The following is an 18297-nucleotide window of genomic DNA, read 5'->3' as shown; positions in this document are numbered from 1 at the left end:
GGCAGCACAGAAGATCTATAAAATCAGCACAGATTCAATGTGGATGCTCAAGATAAGAGTCACCAATTCAGCATCCGACCAAATGTGAAATATGGCCCTATCTCCCCTTCTGTTCCTGAGTTATGGTGTTGAATAATGGCCAGAAAAGTGTTTCTGCAGAATGTTATGTCACAATGAAGTTGACCTTTGACCTTTTGGATAGAAAATCTCAACAATATACAATGTGCACTTACCCAAAATCTCAATATAATTCTACAACAAAATTCTGATTAAATCTTAAAATCGGGGTTTGTGGTGTAATGTGCATCCTTCATAGAAATTTTTGAAACGTTAATTCCTAACTTGCATATAAAAATACTACAATTAGCATGTTACTGTGCACATCTTAATCTAAATAGCTTAATCTAGACTGTAACAGTACCACAACATGCAAGACAGGTGATAGTTACTAGAAGCACTGCAGGTTGACGTGAACTCTTCTGAATCACAGGAAATGTAAAAAGCTGGTGCAGGCAAGCGAGCTGCAAATCAGGCTGAATCAGTCAAACAACAGCAAAACTGCTCATCAAATTTGCACTGGATTTTTATTTTTCCTTAATCATTTGACAACTTTCAATAAATCCAACAGTACTGTCCTGAATTAGCAAATATGTATACTGGACTATAAACTGTCAGCAAAGTCACACAAAATGAAATGTACATTTTAAGTGATTGCTATCCAGTGTTCACTGAAACTTTAACACATCACAGACCAAACTTTGCTCCCTCTATTACATAATACTGCTCTTTTGGGTTATAAAAATAGTTTAATAGAATATATGCCTACTTGTGCTAAGAAATGACTCCTGGCAACCATACTGTTTTATTGCCATACAGCACACAAGGGGTGGAGTGGGGGGTGGGGGGGGATAAACCTGGTGTATTTGCAACAGGATATTGTAGCCTATTTAAGTACCATTTAAAAAAAAAAGCAAAATAAATCTGCAGAGGGCAATACATAAAAAGATAGAGTCATAATAGACCATGTAAAAGGTGCAAATTGTATTGAATTTGTGTCAGATTGGGATGGCGGGCTTACATGGCACATGTCACATGAGAAGTCTGAATGGAGAGCTGAGGAATGTTTCACAGAAGAGCAGAAACACAAAGGAAAACAGTGAAAATGCAAATGGTTCAGTCTGGTACCTTTTCTTGATTTGGATAACCGGTTTCTACTTACATATTCATTTGAACATATTTGACTTTTACTCACTGAGCGGTGTAATTCACTCTAATTACCTAGCAGAAAAGAAAACATTAAGGTATGTGGAGAAAAACTGGGAGGAAATGTTCTGTTCAAATCAGAAAAATTTAAGAGTTAAAAGAATTATGAGACATTCTGGGAAATCCACTTGTGGTTGAGTCTGTGTGGCAGAAGCTACAACCAGCAGCCAGGCTGGCTTAGCTTAGCACAAAGACTGGAAACGGGGAAAGAGCTAGCCTGGCTCTGTGAAGGGAAAACATATCAGTCCACCTGCACCTCTGAAGCTCGCAGATTAAAGGACCAGTGTGGCGGATTTAGTAGCATCTAGTGGTGAGGTTGCAGATTGCAACTGAATACCCCTCACCTCATCTTTCCAGACGGCGGCTGCTGAAAACATTAAAAGGTGCTCTCTAGAGCCAGTGTTGGTTGGTCCAACATGGGGCACATTCTAATGTCATGAAAACACAATTTATGTTTTCAGGTGATTCATGCACTAATGAAAGCATACTTATTATACTGGTCTGCCAGCAGATTCCTCTAAATCTTACACACTGGACCTTTAATGGACAGATATGAGAGAGAGAACATCGATCTTCCAATCTAAGTCCGCCCTCCAGAGCCAACAATCACATTTCCAAAAATGTTGAATCATCTCTTTAACATGTCCCGTGTATTGTGTACCATGTGTTGGCTAGGCAAAATACAATATACCATCTAAACAGCAGAAGATTCTGGTGTGAGAAGAAGAAAACTGAGTCCATTTGTTCATGCCCACATTATGAAATGAAAGACATATTTTTGATCATTGCTGCATACTGCTGTGGGGGGGTCGAGGGGGTATCACAACAAAAACATTTGATCTAACATTTTAAAGCTGATACTATTCATCCCATTCATCACAAATACTCAAAGGCTGATTCAACTCTGTTCAGGACTCAACATTCCTCCAGTCCTGCAGCAGTATGCTACAACGCATACTGCCCAGGCCAACCAATAGGCTTTATACTGTTATACTATCATGCACATTCCTTTGTAGTAGCAGTGCCGCTGGTCTCTGAACACCTCCTGGCTTTATGTTAATATATACATCTGAGAGCAGTGTTGTCTATGTGAGAAGTTTATGCCTATATGCATTAACTGTACAACTGAAAAACCTCTCACAAGTCCCAATGGAAATATACAGCCAGGCAAATATTACACTGCAAGACCAACTCCAGAGTCTAAGCTGTGAGACTTTAGGTGGGCTTCTTCTTTTTTTGTCCCAGACAGCATACCTGCGAAGTACTGTAAGTCTCGTGCTACTGTTTTATGGCTACTTTGTTTATAGTCAAAGGCATTTATACTTGAAGTGCAATTAAAGCTGTAGGTACGCTGAGGCGATAGATAGTACCACTGCAGCTCCTAGGAAGACTAACAGAGTCTGCTGATTTATAGACTAGATGATGGCACTGCCCTGTTAATGGAATGAATGGACGAAACCTCAATTAATCTAACCAGCCAAAAACACACAGCAAAAAAGAAAAGAAAAAAAGTGGGGGAGGCAAAGTCCAACAACCCAACACAACTCCAGGCCTTGTGGAATTGGGGCTGGCAACAGAGCATCCAGTGTTTAAAACTGGTAGGGGCTTCAGTGGTCCAGCCTTTTTTTTCTTTTTTTTACATTCTCCAACACTATTACAGCCACAGCATAGAGCATGAAACCAAAAAGTTAAAGAGAATTAAGAAATATAGCATAAATCAATACTAAAACATGATAGAGGGCAGCCATTTTCATTCACTGGATGAGAACTGAAAAAGTTTTACAACTGGAGAAATCAAAGACCGATATACAAAAGAACAAGTAGAAAGGCAAGGCAATCTCATGTATGGCCGTTTTAGTCTCTCAAAATATTTACCTCACAACCAGTATCTACAGTTTGCATTTGGCCATTTATACACAGTGGTTCCATTACAAACGCTCCATTGTTTTTTCATGAATCTGTAGAAATTTGTTTATTTACAAGTCTGTACAACCACCCTATCAGAGCTCCTTCCATCTCCCAGAGGACCCAATCCACTTAAAGCAGAATACCTGAGTTTTCAATAGAATGCTTCAACCCACTCGTCACTCTTCACCGCATGTTTCACAAGGTATCTCGCACAGCCACACACACATGCACACGATTAATTAGGCAAGGTACTTTCTCGAAAGGATGCTGAGTGTAGACCTTCATTAAAAAGCCACACGCACTCACTGAAACCAAGAACTCTAGAGTCCTGGCAGAAAGATAACTCCACCCTTAAAACAAAAACAGTCGTGAAGGAGGTATTGAGAAGGGACATCTTACAGCAGGTGGCAGTCAGGGTGGCAGTTGAGCGGCTGGCCCCTGACTGTCCTGAATAGGACCCTCTGGTGGTGTGCAAGCATATAAACAGACATTAAGTAGGCCAGGATTTGCTTCAGGCAAATGAGTGATGGGGGACCTTCCTGGGAGACTTCATCCCGGCTGTGGAGGTCAGAGGAAAAGATCTGACTGCTCCCACCAGGGTGGAAAATTAGAGCAGAGCTGGATGTCGCTCCTCTCAATGAGTGGCAGCTGCCTGTGGCACAGAAAACCTGACAAACATCAGAATAAAAGGTTAATAAAGTAAACAAAGTAAAAAGCCTGAGTAACACTACTGGACTGGCTATAATGCTCATTACACACAAGTCAATGTTGGACGCATGAAAAACTGATATTATTCTTAATCCACTTCATTATTGCACTTTATTTTTTTAATTATGCTGTTTCAGGGGCATCATCAGGGGCTGTATTCTTCAGCCTACCTAAACCTTTATCAGTCTAGGCTGTGCTCAAAGTGAAATGCCAACGTTGGCAGCACAAAAATAATTACTGTTAAAGGATAGCATGACGTTTAGTACAGACATTCATGGACCCCACATGATGGATGGCCTAATGACTTTGGTGATCCCCTGAGCTTTCCTCCAACATCACCATGAGATTGTGATTTTGAGTGACATCTAGCGCTGTCATCGGATCAACATTTTAATTGCTCCTATACTTTGGTTTATGACCAAGTACCTGCAAAACAAATGACTTTCCTATCGGCCTCAGTGGAACCTTGTCTTTGGCACTTTGCAATCAATTTAATGCTGTCAAGATATTTCATTGTGTGCACAGTGTGAAGTGTTGGATGGACGGACCAATAGACAGACAGAACATCAGCACCATCCCAGGATGCCCTTCAAGATTCCATTAAGTGGGCACTTGAACATCCTGGAAAGCTTACAGTGCATCTTTAGTGATGACCTCATGGTGTATGTAACTACAAAGTCCAACAAATAAATTCAGATTTTCAAACAATCTGACCTTTTTGGCCATCCTGTTGAACTAAAATGCCTCTCTCGCCACACCTGAAAGTCAACAGGCTTTTACTTAAAATGATCCAAACTTAATGTCCTGCCACAACAACCAGTTTCAACAGGAAATACATCACATTTAGGAAGTTTGGATGCAACTTCTCATTTAAGGGCTTTCCTTTAGTTTTATTATTTTCTAAATTGTAAATTAAACTTGAAGACATCATAACTATGAAACAATAGTTAAAAAGTGATGTGTTAAACAATACAGCAAAGCAAAATGTGTTTTATATTTTACAATCCCTATTCTGAAACAGTTGGGATGCAGTGTAAACCATAAATAAAACAGAATGTGGAAGAAGGCCTTCATGGTTGAATTACAGAAAAGAAACCACAACCGAGGGAGACCAACAACAAGAAGAGAGCTACCTGGGCCAAGAAACACAAAGAGTGGACATTGGACTAGTGGAAATCTGTTCTTTGATCTGATGAGTCCAAATTTGCGATTTGTGCTTCTATCTGCTGTGTCTTTGTGAGACACAGAGAAGGTGAACAGATGGTATCTGCATGTGTGGTTCCCACCCCGAAGCATGGAGGAGGAGGTGTGATGGTGTGGGGCTGCTTTGCTGGTGATTTATTCAAAATTCAAGGCACACTGAACCTGCATGGCTACCACAGCATTCTGCAGCATGCCATCCCATCTGGTTTATGCTTCATGGGACCGTCATTTATTTGTCAAAGGACAGTGACTCAAAACAAACTTCCAGGCTATGTAAGAACTATTTGACGAAGAAGGAGAGTGATGGAGCGCTGCACCAGTCACCCAACCTGAATCCAAATGAGATGGACTGGGATGAGTTGGACTGCAGAGTGAAGGAAAAGGAGCCAACAAGTGCTCAGCATATTTGGGAATTCCTTCAAAACAGTTGGAGAACTATTCCAGGTGACTACCTCGTGCAGTTGGTTTAGAGCATGCCAACAGTGTGAAAAACTCATTGCAGCAAAAGGTGGCTACTTTGAAGAATCTGAGGTATAAAACATAAAATAACAATAAACAAAATAATACAAATAAAGAAAAAACACTGAATGAGAAGGTGTGTCTCTTCAACCTTTCACAGGTACTGTAAATATGTAATTTCATGTGAGTTTTACATGAAAGAACTATTGAGAATATAATTAGAAGTGACAATATGAAGCCTTATTACCTCTGAAGTCTCTGCACTAGTTCAGCCACCAGGGAGTCACAGATGCCTGGATGTGTTTCTTCTGCCAGGAGTATGCCCTCCCGCAGCTCCTCTGCAGCCTCTGGCTTGCCATTACTTGTCTCACCCTTTTCTTTCATCTGCAACAATGACAACATTTAGATAACAGTCAAATGTGAACGTCCTAAATATTTTATTTGTATTCTCTGACAAAACAAATGCATATGAGCTTTTAGTAGATTTCATTCTGTGTGATCGGCATTGAAATCTAAATCTATTCAGTGATGGCTGTTTTAATTGGGGGTAACTGTGTAAAATCCTTACCTCAGTAAACAATGGAGAAAAGATTGTTGATAAGCTTTGTGACAAAGGCCTCTTTGGACTCTCCTGCACCTGGAAAAAAGGTTGATTTTAAGGTCAAAAGGGAAATTTGAAATTCACACGCAAGACTCAAAGACTCGTTCATTTCTTTTATCCTCTACAGTGACACACGGTCTCACCTGTTTCCGCTCGAGCTCAGCAGGCTGCGCTGCCCCATTCTGAAACTTTTTTAGGTCCTTCTCCCTGATGGTGTTGAAGATCCAGTCATCACTGCCAGAGTCATCTCCTCCAGATGCCTGGCCATCTGGCTCCCTGCAGTGACACAGGATGCAGAAAACGATCAGGGTACTCGCAGTTGCTAGATTTTGTATCAGACTGTAAATCCCTCCCCACCTCCAGGAAACTGCATTTTGATGGTGCAAACAACTTACTCATCCGATTCATCAGAGCTGGATTCATCCCGAGACTGCTCTGATTTCCACCTCTTGTATCTGTCAATCAGCTCTGTCAGATAGGATGTCTTTTTGGCATGCCTTACAATATACTTATGTTTTAACAGCTCTTTGGCAGTTGGCCTCTATGGAGAACACACAAAACAAACTTAACAGTGAACATTAAAAGAATAGCTTTCTATCTTCATGTACTGTGCACTCCTCATAACAATATGAACAAATGTCGTTTAAACTTACAAAGCTAGGCTCCTTATTTAAACAGGCTTCCACAAATTCTTTCAGTGGTTTACTGTAGTTTCCTTCCAGTGTTGGTGGATTATTCTTTGGGATGAGGAATAAGACCTTCATAGGATGAAGCTGAGAGTGGGGTGGCTCTCCTTTAGCCAGTTCTATTGCTGTTATTCCTAATGACCAGATGTCTGCCTATAAAACAAAGACAAAGAAGATCCTCTCATTAGTCTCACACGCTTTTCCACAAATGCACACACTGGCACAATGCTGTGTGAAGCAACATGGCTGACATGCATGGATGTATTTGAGGAAGCTCTGCAGCTGAAGCTCTGACGACTGTGACATAGTGGCTGTCTTAACAAGCCACACTGACTCATGTTGTGGTTGTCCCAAAAATATGCACTTGGTCATTTCTCGTCTAGACCCGTCTTCAAAAGTGCTTAAAAACTCCAGACAAAAACAAGCACACACAGTTGACAGAGCAATGAAAAGAAAGACAAAAAGTTATGGATCATTTGGGTGCTTTTTTTTTCTTCGAACAATGCTCTTCATCTCCATTTTATTTGTTCTTGATTTACTGATGCTAACTGGAGAAAAAGCATGGTTATATGTTGCACCTGTATTTCACAACAGGAGTCGCCTGTGGGCCTTGGCCACTAGCCATAAGGTGGGGCACTATAAAGGCTCGGACATACTTTCAGTTCCACGTTTGCGGACAGCTGCAGACGTGTACCTGTCGCACAGACGTGCACACGTTTCCATTCATGCCACAACTCAAGTTCCACATTGGCCTCAAGTTCCACGCATGTGCACTTAAAGATCCACTCCATTCCAGTTAGCAGTTGACCCCAAACACACCTCCAGGCTACGTAAGGGCTATCTGACCAAGAAGAAGAGTGATGGCGTGCTGCGTCAGATGACTCGGCCTCCACAATCACCTGTCCAAAACCCAACTGGGAAGGTTTGGGATGAGTTGGACCGCAGAGCCAACAGCCAACAAGTGCTCAGCACCTCTGGGAGCTCCTTCAAGACATTTCAGGTGAGTGTGCAAAGCAGTCATCAAAGTAAAAGGTGGCTACTTCATAGAATCTAGAATATAAAACATATTCTGGTTTGTTTAACCCTTTTTTGTTTACTACATAACTCCATATAGAAAGTAATAAAAATAAAGAAAAACTAGGTGTGTCCAAACTTTTGACTGGTAGTGTATTTTGTCTGTTCATGTTCTTTTTCCATGATTGTAAGGGGGAACTCCAGCTGTAGTTAGATACACCACTGTTAAACCACAGAATTATACTGCAAAGTAACCAAACTGAGCCGAGTTTTGACTTCACATATCATCTCATTCTCTCTGCAAGCTCACTCACTCTCTCACCTGCCCACATCTTACCACTTTGTGTTTTTCTATCTCTTTCACCACAGGAAGTCAGTCGACTGATTTTTATAGATCAGCAACGTTAAAATGTTGGCCCCTAGGTGAGACATCAGGTCACCAGATCAGGTCTGACACATGTCACTGCGTTAGTCTGAATAGTGTACTGTATAACACTCATCACTGTCATTTTAAGGTCACTGCCAAAAATCTCTCTGGCCTGTCTTTGTCTCATCCAATAATAAGCCTCTGACTGTGCCTTTATGCTCTCACTTTCCCCTCTCTTTCTTGTGCTGGTGTTGCTGGACTCACTGCTGGCCCACAGGTCAACCAGCCGAATGAAAAAACCCCCACTACTCCAGATGTTCTGTGCAACCCAGCTGATGTGGTAAACCTACAGTAAGCTTTTCAGACCAAGCTGAGAACACAAAGTGATCCAGCTGTCAAACTCATTGACACTTTGGTACTGTGCCTTGCAATGGCACAAATTAAATAAAGTGCACTTACTGTTTTGGTACAAAATGGCAATTTCTTGTTGCCAATTAAAGCCTTCCAAAAACTGCTGGGATTACGTAAAGCTGCTTTCCAACAATAAACTAGAGTTAATTCTGACCTTTGAATCATAGGCAGATTGCTTTATGACTTCAGGTGCCATCCAGAAAGGAGTACCGACAAATGTGTTCCTTTTTATCTGGGTGTCTGTCAGCTGGCCCGCCACTCCAAAGTCTGCCAGCTTCACATCGCCTTGTTCGGACAGCAACACATTGGCAGCTGAAAGCAAGAGGGACAAAAATATGAGATTCATCAAACGCCGCTCTTGAAAACATTTGATCCTTAAATGAACATGTAGCATTTCAAAAAGGCTCAGGCTATGTCTCAACCACTTTAGTAAAATACACGTTCTCAGCTTCAAGCACTAACCTTGTTTCTGTCGTTGAAGATCTCTGTTAGAATGACCTGATACAGTAATTTGGTCTGGTAAACCATTGATCGGGTTCCTAAAAGCTTTTTAAGTGTTTTCTATTTGCACGACAAAGATCCAGGACAGGGAAAGTGGCAGAAGGACTCTGATCAGTAGACACCACAGAGAAAAATGGCTGCGTAAAGCTCCTGTTTGCGCTGCTCTCTCCACAGCAATATATGCTTGTTTAAGAACTATAAACTATAAATGTCAACAATTAAAATGGGCTAAACCATCACTATTTTAACAAAGGTTATTCATAATATTGTAAAGGACAGAGACTTTGCAGATCTGAACAGAATTTACTTTCAAATGTGAAATGTGACAGATTACAGTGATCTGACTTGTGCTTCAACCTGATTACAGCTAAAGCACAGAGAAGACACATTCCGGATCCTGGAAGCTGTGGAATTTACTTTTATTGAAAACACATCCTCAACAGCTGGTGAACACTGAAGCCAATACACATTACAGCCTCACTTCAGAATGATTAACAAGACAATAGAGGACGTGTTGTCAAAAGGAAACCATTTACAAGCCTGTTGTTCAAACAGGGCGATTGCATATAGCAGTCTCACCTTTGATATCTCTATGGATTTTCTTTTCAGAGTGCAGATACTCGAGCCCTTTCAGGATCTCTCTCAGAATTGTGGCAATCTGCGTTTCATCCAGGGCACCTGGTTCCAACTAGAGTAATAATTAGAGTATTAGTAGAGTATAATAACAAGTAGAGTAACTAGTAAGTAATTAGAGGATACAGGTTGCTTTGTGCTTGATTTTCGAGATGGCACAGATTTTCATAGTTTTTCAGTGAGCTGTCATAATGCAGGGCTCGGGAATAACAGTTGTCAGGTCGCCTTTTGTGACCATTATGAGCAATTGGTAACCGATTTTTGTTGAATTTGTATAATAGGAATTGAGGGCGGGCATGTCAACTGATAACACATAAGATTTAATTCTGAGAAGAATCAGATAAAACAAACTACAAATAATTCTGTTTGGTGACTGTAATAAGGCTTTTAAACATTATTTTCTGTCACATTTTCATTATTAAGCTGACATGTAACTGCACAGTAAGGTAACTTAAAATGGCAATCATATTTTCCTTTCAGCAAACAGAAGTTGAAAGCCTGGCTGCCATCCTGACAACCACTTTTATTCAATCAAACTGTTCATTTACTTTAATTTGGTAGAGACTTACCAAGTCCAGGGCTGATCCTCCACCCAAATACTCCATAATAATCCATAATTTTGTACCCTGAAAATGAAATTAACAATGCCATCAGACAGTATTCAGTGTTGCAGCACATACAAACCCCACGGCTGACATGATACGCGTAATAGATTTTAACATTTACAACAGGTTGGTTTATCCTTTTCTTGCAGCTACAACATGCAAAATACATTTGACAACCAGAGCTGCATTCAATGTTTTGTTAATTAAACAATTCTTAAAAGGCCATTTGCATTATCTAGATTATATCATCAATAGAAAATGTATCGGTAGATTAAAATCCTAGGAACAGGAGATTGTGGAACAGGATGTTTTTTATTAGGCAGAGCCTTGGCACATTCACTCTTCTGGAGACTGACTTTAGTTTGAGTGAATCCCGTACTTGTCTGAAACACCAGAAACATCTATTCAGCTGTCTGGTTGAGTTGTGCTCAGAAAACATACCTGCTTCCTGCACAAGTGCAATATTTTCAAAAGAATAAATGAAACATCATCTGTGCAGGGGAACACCAGAGTCACTACAGCTCCAGATCTGTAGACGTGTCATCTCAGCTCATGTGCTGTGACTTCCAGGTGCACACAGACTACTTAAGAAATCAAACGCAATCTGACAGTATCTGCTGCTGCTGCCGCCCATACAGACATCTTATTACCCACGCCCACCAACTCAGCACAGCACCCACCTGTGGGCTGTTTCTTTATGCTTCTCTTTAGGGGATGCGAGTAACTTATCACTTATTCTTGTTGTTAATTATTTCAAATGTTGGTTCACAGAGTATGATACAATAAAAAAACCTTGATATCAAAAGGAAATCTCACATTTATTCTTGAGGTCTTGAGTTGAGTTTGCTTGATTGAAATTTATGCTTAGAAACAGCAAGATGGGAGTGTCTGTTTTTGGTGTAACCAGAGAATTAAAGATATGCTGTGGGCAACAACTTGAGCCGCCCTTTAGTCTATATTTGTTTACACTGTGGCAAATTGATAGCTCTGATCCTGAAAAAAACTCTCAGCCAAGTTCTGGAGTTGTAAGGAGCCTCTTTATTCTATGATTTCTAAGTGGATTTGTGGATGTGGCTTATTTATGGTAGAAGGTGATAATGATATCCTTGGTAAGTGTAAGTCACACTGAATCTAAAAATTTGCATATGATGTCTGTGTGCTTAGATTTAGACCGAGCTATGACTCAGAGAATAAGCACAATTTCTGGCGCAAAGTGCGGCAATCAGATGCTAGGGGCTTTCAACTACCTGAATTGCCTCCGTGAGCTTTGTGTGACAGCCACTACTGCTGCTGTAACTGCTATCATGTTGGTAAGTGGGACAAATCAGTGGGACAGGCTACAATAACTACCTTGCAGTTGTTTTTAGAACACCAGCATGCACCTTTCCCTTTTACAGTATCTTTGCCTCACGTCTCACCCTTCTTGCAATCTTCCAACTCCCCTGAAACCCCCTGGGTGGCTGCGCCTCACAGTGTGCAACCCTCTGCCCTAAAGCCTACTGAGATATTAAAATCATAGCTATCTTCGTATAAATGGTATAAGCAAAACCTCTAACAGTAGAACACATTTAAACAGTATGTACTGTCATCATCACCATAGCTACACCCTACAGTCTACCTATTTATCTCAGTCTTTATGTGTTGTTCTTAACACACACTGCTGTGAAGTCCTATCTGGTAGAAATCCTATGGCACACACTTATCGATGCATTTTCTGTTTCTTGCAACAGCACCAGCAGTTGGTTTAGAATAAATCAAATTGCCATTAGCATGATCAATGGTTGCCACTACTGACCAGACTAAAACTAAGTCAACAGATAATAAATTAAAAAACGGTGAATCTTAACACTACCACTTTAAAGTTTTGTAACACGCACATTCTGTAAATACATACATACACACTGTGCAAATAGAATGCTTACATACTACAGACATATAAGCCTTAATTCTCTCCTTCAGCCAGTAACATGACTTGAGCTAATGGAGCACCACTTCTCTCCTTACTGCCGTTAAGTACCACAGTAAATGCTGTGAGAGGCACTCTAAGCACCATCACATGTACACAGAATGCCTGAAAATCTACTATACTTACAAAATATGGTTTACTACTAAGTGATGCTGTCAATACAGCCATTACACCTGAGACTTCAGCTATTTCCCTTTTTCCCCAAGGCTGGCTTGGGTTATATACACAGCAGACTGTTGTTTTGGCTCTGTACTTTAGCACATTGAATCTGACATGAAACATGGACTGAAGAGCAGACTTTCAGCTTTATGGGTGTTTGCATTCACAGAAGAGAGTGAAGAATATCAAAGGACCTGCACCCCTACAACTGTCAGTCATATGCTGTACTTTTCTATGTCTACAAAAGGCTATGATTCCTGCACTGTTTAACCCATATGCATGCAAGCACCCTGACTTTGAAGCTGAAAGTCAGCACATTGACCTTGTGGCCATTGCCTTATTTCAAATCCAATCTGCTGGAGAACTGAGCAAAAAGAACAAAAAGTTAATGTCCAAATACGTAAAGACTGCACTGTTAAAAGCCCATACATTATATACCACTGCAATGTTTGCCTATTTCTGGTTGTTCAACAACAATCTGAGCAATATTACACAGGAAAAGCTTGTTCCATTGTCCATTTGCATTATTTATTGACCTACATTGCATACACTTGCTTGCAGGAACACACTACTAATATATGCATTATGCTGAGCATTGACTACTCCAAATTGACTTTTTCCATCTTTCCTGAGGTGAAAGCTTACCTTCAGATAGGATCCATAATACTTGGTGATAAAGGGACTGTCACACTGGCTGAGAACTGTGATTTCCTGTTGAATGTCTTCTATGTCATCCTCTGCTTCCTCCAGATCAATAATTTTAATGGCCACAACTTTCTGAGTCCGTCTGTCAATGCCTTTAAAAACTTCACCAAAGGAGCCTTTCCCTATCCTCTCCTGCTTGGTAAAAAGCTCCTCTGGGTCCGCTCTGAAATTCTGGGGGACAGACAGAATGTTAGGGAGAGAGAGAGGGTGTTTTTTAGTAATGTGAAACCACAGGCAGCTTTTTAATGCACAAATACAGATCACAAAGCATTTGACATTTAGTACAAAAGCACAGTCGGTACAAGTTACTGGTATTCAAGCTATTGTTACACAGCTCAACACGGAAGCAGATAATATTGACAATATCTAATATTATATCAAATTTGCTATTTCTTAAATATGGGATACGCACATACTCTAGCTAGCAATTAACGAACAGATGATCAGTAAATTCTCACCCAGTGAATTTGATTAACAATAATTTAAAACAAACTTCACATTTTAAAATCTTGAAACCTGAGTTACCATTAGGGCTGTAATTAACAACACTCATAGTGACACCTAAAATGTCTTGACCTACAATACGATTGACAGTTGAAGAGAGAGACCAACACCAGCAGCATTCCACAGTGCACAACCATTTTGTCAACCCCTCCCTGCCAGGTAAATGTTACTGTCACTCAAACTCAACTCCCTTAGTTAGTCAAGAAGGTTTTCTGTCATAAATGTGTAGCCGTAAAACTAAAGCTAAAACCCAGTCTTGAGGATAGGCTTGGGACATCCCACTCTGCTCTACAGCGCAGCTGCTTAGGCTAGATGTTATCACTCCTCTGTGGTTTCGCTAGAATAATCGGAAGTGGTATACTAAGAAAAATAATTACATGCCCAAAAGCCATAACCAAACATTTTAACAATTTGTGATGACTAGAATATAAGACCAAAATGTAGTCACTGACCACATAAAGCAGCATGGAACTTAATTTAACTCCAGACTTTCATGTGATCCTTTGCTGACAAACAAACAGCCCTGTACAAATGTTGTACTTCAGCCTGGTCCTGATATCTGCATGCAGGCCAACTGTTAAACCTTTTCAGATCAAATTTTGTGGCTGTCAGTAACACTTAATCACAAGACAGCGTGACACAGACGTACCTGAGGCTTAATGACCTCCACCACAAAGGCTCAACAGAAACTGAAGGACTACATCCTGATTTATTGACTGAACTAAATGGCTAATTTCCCTGTGGAGCACCAGGGAGGGAATAATGGTCTTTAAGATGGCCATTTCAATTTCCCTTCATGCACAGCAATCATTAGCCTAAACCAGCTGCGTAGTCTTTGCAGTGCCATAATTTCCTTGACAAAAATAGTCTACAGAAAAAAGTTGCACTTTTTATTAAAACATAACATTGTATATTATGAGGATAATCTGAAAAAAATAAAATGCTGTTTAACAATAAATACCTAAAGCAATTAAGCCAAATGCCTAATTTACCAGATAACCCAGCCCTAAGATGATGATCTTTGGTTCACACAGCATATTGCTTTGGTCCCCCCAGAGAATAGTTTCCTGTAAAAGTGCTAATGCATGGTGGTCAAACTATATGGAAGGGGAGATGAGCAGCTGCGCTTGGAAAAACGAGGGGGCTGTTGAATTTGATAGCAAAGGGAGTTTACAACAAAGACAAAGAGACAGAGCGGTGCAGAATAAAGCAGAGTAGAAACAACACAACCAAAACACTATCATAACACTGGTGTGGTCAGTCATCCAGGTGAAAATTATAATGTCGAGGCTGACCTCTGTAAAAACAATGGGAAAAACAACAAGGGCACTGCGACCACAGACTACACACGATGGGAATGTACTTGCCATATCCACAGTCAGCAGGTTTAGTGCGACAACTAAAGCTGCCTGAACCTCGCTCTAAAAGCATGTTTGATGCTCTCCCATCTGCACCACACAACTGTGTAGTCTAGTGTCATCCACGCACCACACCCTCGGGGTTGAAGGCTCACTGCCAGACTTCCACCTGCTAACACTCCTCTGCATAGTAACCTATGGTTTCAGGTTAGTTTTGTCCCCTCTACACCTGTATTTTTGTCAGTGCATATGCTAAGGAAACATTCATGATTCAAATCAAAGAGTAGCATTGTGTGCACTCAGTGGAATAATAATGCATGTCTTGGTTTTGTCTCCTCAGGAGGTTGTTATTCTAACATGGACTGTGTGGCCTAAATTACACCAAGTCTTCCAAAAGGACATGTAATGACTCAGTCAGTTAGTGGCTGGTTCAAGCAATATTTACTGTTGTTGTATGTTGCATGTAACAATAACAACAATAATAATAATAAAGTACTCAAGCTACTATGCCATTGATCTACCATACAAATACAGTACACTGCTGCTATACACAACAAAGAGTAAAACCCTTGAAATACTGTCAAAAAGCTGTGATGTCAAAACTTGAGATGAAACCATTAGTTAGTCAATAAGCCAATGAACAGAATATTAATCAACAACTATTTTCTTGTGATAGTAAACTGAATATCTTAAGATTTTGAAGTATTGATGGGTGAAAACAAGCAATCTGATGTCATCAGCACTGAAACAGTCACATAATCAATCAGGGGATTGACTGTGAAATTACAATTATTTTATAATTAATGAACAATATATTTCATTCATCTTGCAAAATTTCCAAACATTCTCTGACTTCTCAAATGTGAAGACTGACTCCTTTCCTCTGTTTTATGTCATCGTACAATGAATATCTTCTTTTGTGTTGGCTGGAATAAACTGAACAACGGGCATCAGGATTTTGAATTGCTTTGGAAAGTTCTGTTGGGGATTTTTCACTATTTTCTGATGTTTTACAGACCTACAGAAATTCCAGATTAATCAATAACGACGGTTATCATTTGTTACCATTAGCTGCAGCCGTAGTTTAAACCAATAGGTGTGACTGAGGACTGCTCTGATAAAATTACATCACATGTCACCAGCTAAAGGAAGCAAAGACACAGATAACATACTGTATGCAGAGCATCAGTTACTGTCTCAGAAATTATTACAGCTGAAACAACTAGGCAATTGATCAATTAGGTGATCACAGAAAAACTGGGGACTACTTCAATGATTGTCATTTTTCAAGACAAGCCGCCAACCATCTTATGTTTCCTAAATGTGAGAATTTGCTGCTTTTCCTTGTCTTAAATTACAATAAACTAAAACATCTTGCTTCTGCACTGTTGGTTAAAAATACAAGAGTGGACATATAGTAATAATAGTACGAATAGTAACTTGGATACGTCAACTTGTGCTCTAGGAAATTGCAATTTTAGCCCACAATTAATGCGGTTTATAAATTAGGAGCAACTCGGCCAGAATAAAGAACCTATCAATGACTTGACAGCTCAGACAGACAAACAACAAGACAGCCTTCTTGCCGATAACTACTGGACTTTGTCAAACATTTATCACTGGAAGGCGCAGGCGATAACTTAGTGTTAACGTGATAATGATACGGTGTTTCTGCAGATAAAGTTATTTACAGCCATCCAGTCCAACTTCCGAGCTGAAGGCTAAGAGGAAACGTGAAGTAAAATGTCGGGTGGCTCTGAACCAAGCCTGAGCCTATGAAAGTTAGCTAATAAGACAATAATACATTGTATTTACCTGAATCCCCGGCAGTCCACTCTGAATCGGGGAATGAGCCATGGCGTCAGGTCAGCAAAGATGACGCCTTTTTCGTCTTTTTCTGCTGCCCTTATCAAAGGTGTAACGTTAGTTTCCTCGCCGACCCCTGGTTTGGATGACCTCGTCTGTGCTGCAAACTCTATGAGGGTGGTCAATGCATCAAACGGAGAGGTCGCTTGATTAAAAAAATCCGCTTGACTTGTCGGCTTGCACTTCGAGCTGCCAGGCAGCTTTCTCCTCACTCGCCTTCCGCAGTTTGCGAACGTTAGCTACGCTAGCTACTTTAGCAGCTAGTTAGCAAACAGTTACCGTTAGCTGAATAATTCTAATTCTAGTAGACCGATGTGGTCTCTCAGCACGTGCTTGATAGTTTCCCGATGATAATACAAAGGCTTGGTCTGAAACAGTCGCACCGTGTAAATAAATGCACACTGTTATTTAGTTGTATCTCTTGTTGTTCTATTCTCTCATCTCTTTTCTGTGCCCCTCAGCGCCATCTTGGTTAATGTCATTATCATTTTCCGGAGGACCAATCAGAATGAGGAACAGTAGCCGGTGCATGTGTCGTCATTCGTGAATCGAAAAGCGTCACAGAGGAGGAAGGAAGTTCATACAGGTGATGGTTCCACACGTTTGAGGTTTGACACTCAGGTAACAGGAGCGAATTACCAACCGGGCAAAGCAAGGATGATGGGACAGTGGGAGCTGCAAAAGCCTCAAATTCCCTAAATGTCAATTAGGTTTTGGTAATCTTCAGAAATGTACTAAATATGCACAGCTAAAGCACAAAATCAATCATAATTTTTCAAGTCAATCTAAAAACAGCACTCACATGCTCATTGCAGAACAATTTTTGTTGGCTGAAATGACTTCTCCTGTCCATAATGGCAGCGACTAGATCATTTCCCTTTCTACTTAATACTTCTGTAGTCTGAGGCAGACTAAACAATTGGATCTTCCAAAGTTGGTCTTTTTAGTAGATTTTTTTCTTCGTTTTAACAGACAGCCCTTCTTGTCCAGCTGCAGCAGGGGCACAGTGAGAAAAAAGGGAATTTTGCAGTGAAGACTACCTATGTGACAAACCCACGGTTGACATGTGGTAGGTTTGCACTGTTGTTGAGAAAATGACTTTTGTCCCCCATTTCTTACATTGGAGCAACATTAGAAGGGGATGTCTTCACTGCAAATATGGACTGGAGTGAAGTTTACAGTGACCAAACAGCAACCAGTTTCAATGTATATGTGAGCAATACAAACTTAGTTAAAACTTAAACTTGAACCTATCCTTCAGCACTGTTTTTAATCAAACTACCACACACCTTTGGGTCTGTTGATATTCTAAAAGTTTTGTTAAGTGTACCTTGAGTTGATATTAGCATTCCTTTTTGTCATAAATAGGAGACTCGGGAC

General features: G+C 40.4%; 1 protein-coding gene across 1 annotated transcript; it reads right to left on the bottom strand.

The window, feature by feature from the left end:
- Positions 1 to 570: 570 nt before the first annotated feature.
- stk24a (serine/threonine kinase 24a (STE20 homolog, yeast)) lies at positions 571 to 17374 on the bottom strand. Its single transcript, XM_041950558.1, has 11 exons — positions 16867 to 17374; positions 13130 to 13360; positions 10324 to 10380; positions 9701 to 9809; positions 8775 to 8932; positions 6796 to 6981; positions 6538 to 6683; positions 6286 to 6418; positions 6110 to 6178; positions 5789 to 5925; positions 571 to 3839 (listed from the first exon to the last, which is right to left on the bottom strand). The coding sequence occupies exons 1-11, from the start codon at positions 16906 to 16908 to the stop codon at positions 3806 to 3808; spliced, it is 1302 nt and encodes a 433-aa protein (XP_041806492.1). The 5' UTR covers positions 16909 to 17374; the 3' UTR covers positions 571 to 3805.
- Positions 17375 to 18297: the final 923 nt, after the last annotated feature.

Source organism: Chelmon rostratus, chromosome 13, assembly GCF_017976325.1.
Source record: "Chelmon rostratus isolate fCheRos1 chromosome 13, fCheRos1.pri, whole genome shotgun sequence".
Classification (NCBI taxonomy): Eukaryota; Metazoa; Chordata; class Actinopteri; order Chaetodontiformes; family Chaetodontidae; genus Chelmon; species Chelmon rostratus.
This window is presented reverse-complemented; position numbering and strand designations above follow the sequence as displayed.

Coding starts and splice junctions, on each gene's coding strand:
- stk24a (XM_041950558.1), bottom strand. CDS start 16,908: ATGGCTCATTCCCCGATTCAGAGTGGACTGCCGGGGATTCAG. Junction 6,982..8,774: donor AATCTGCCTATGATTCAAAG/GTCAGAATTAAC, acceptor TTTGTTTTATAG/GCAGACATCTGGTCATTAGG. Junction 5,926..6,109: donor TTTCTCCATTGTTTACTGAG/GTAAGGATTTTA, acceptor TCATTGTTGCAG/ATGAAAGAAAAGGGTGAGAC.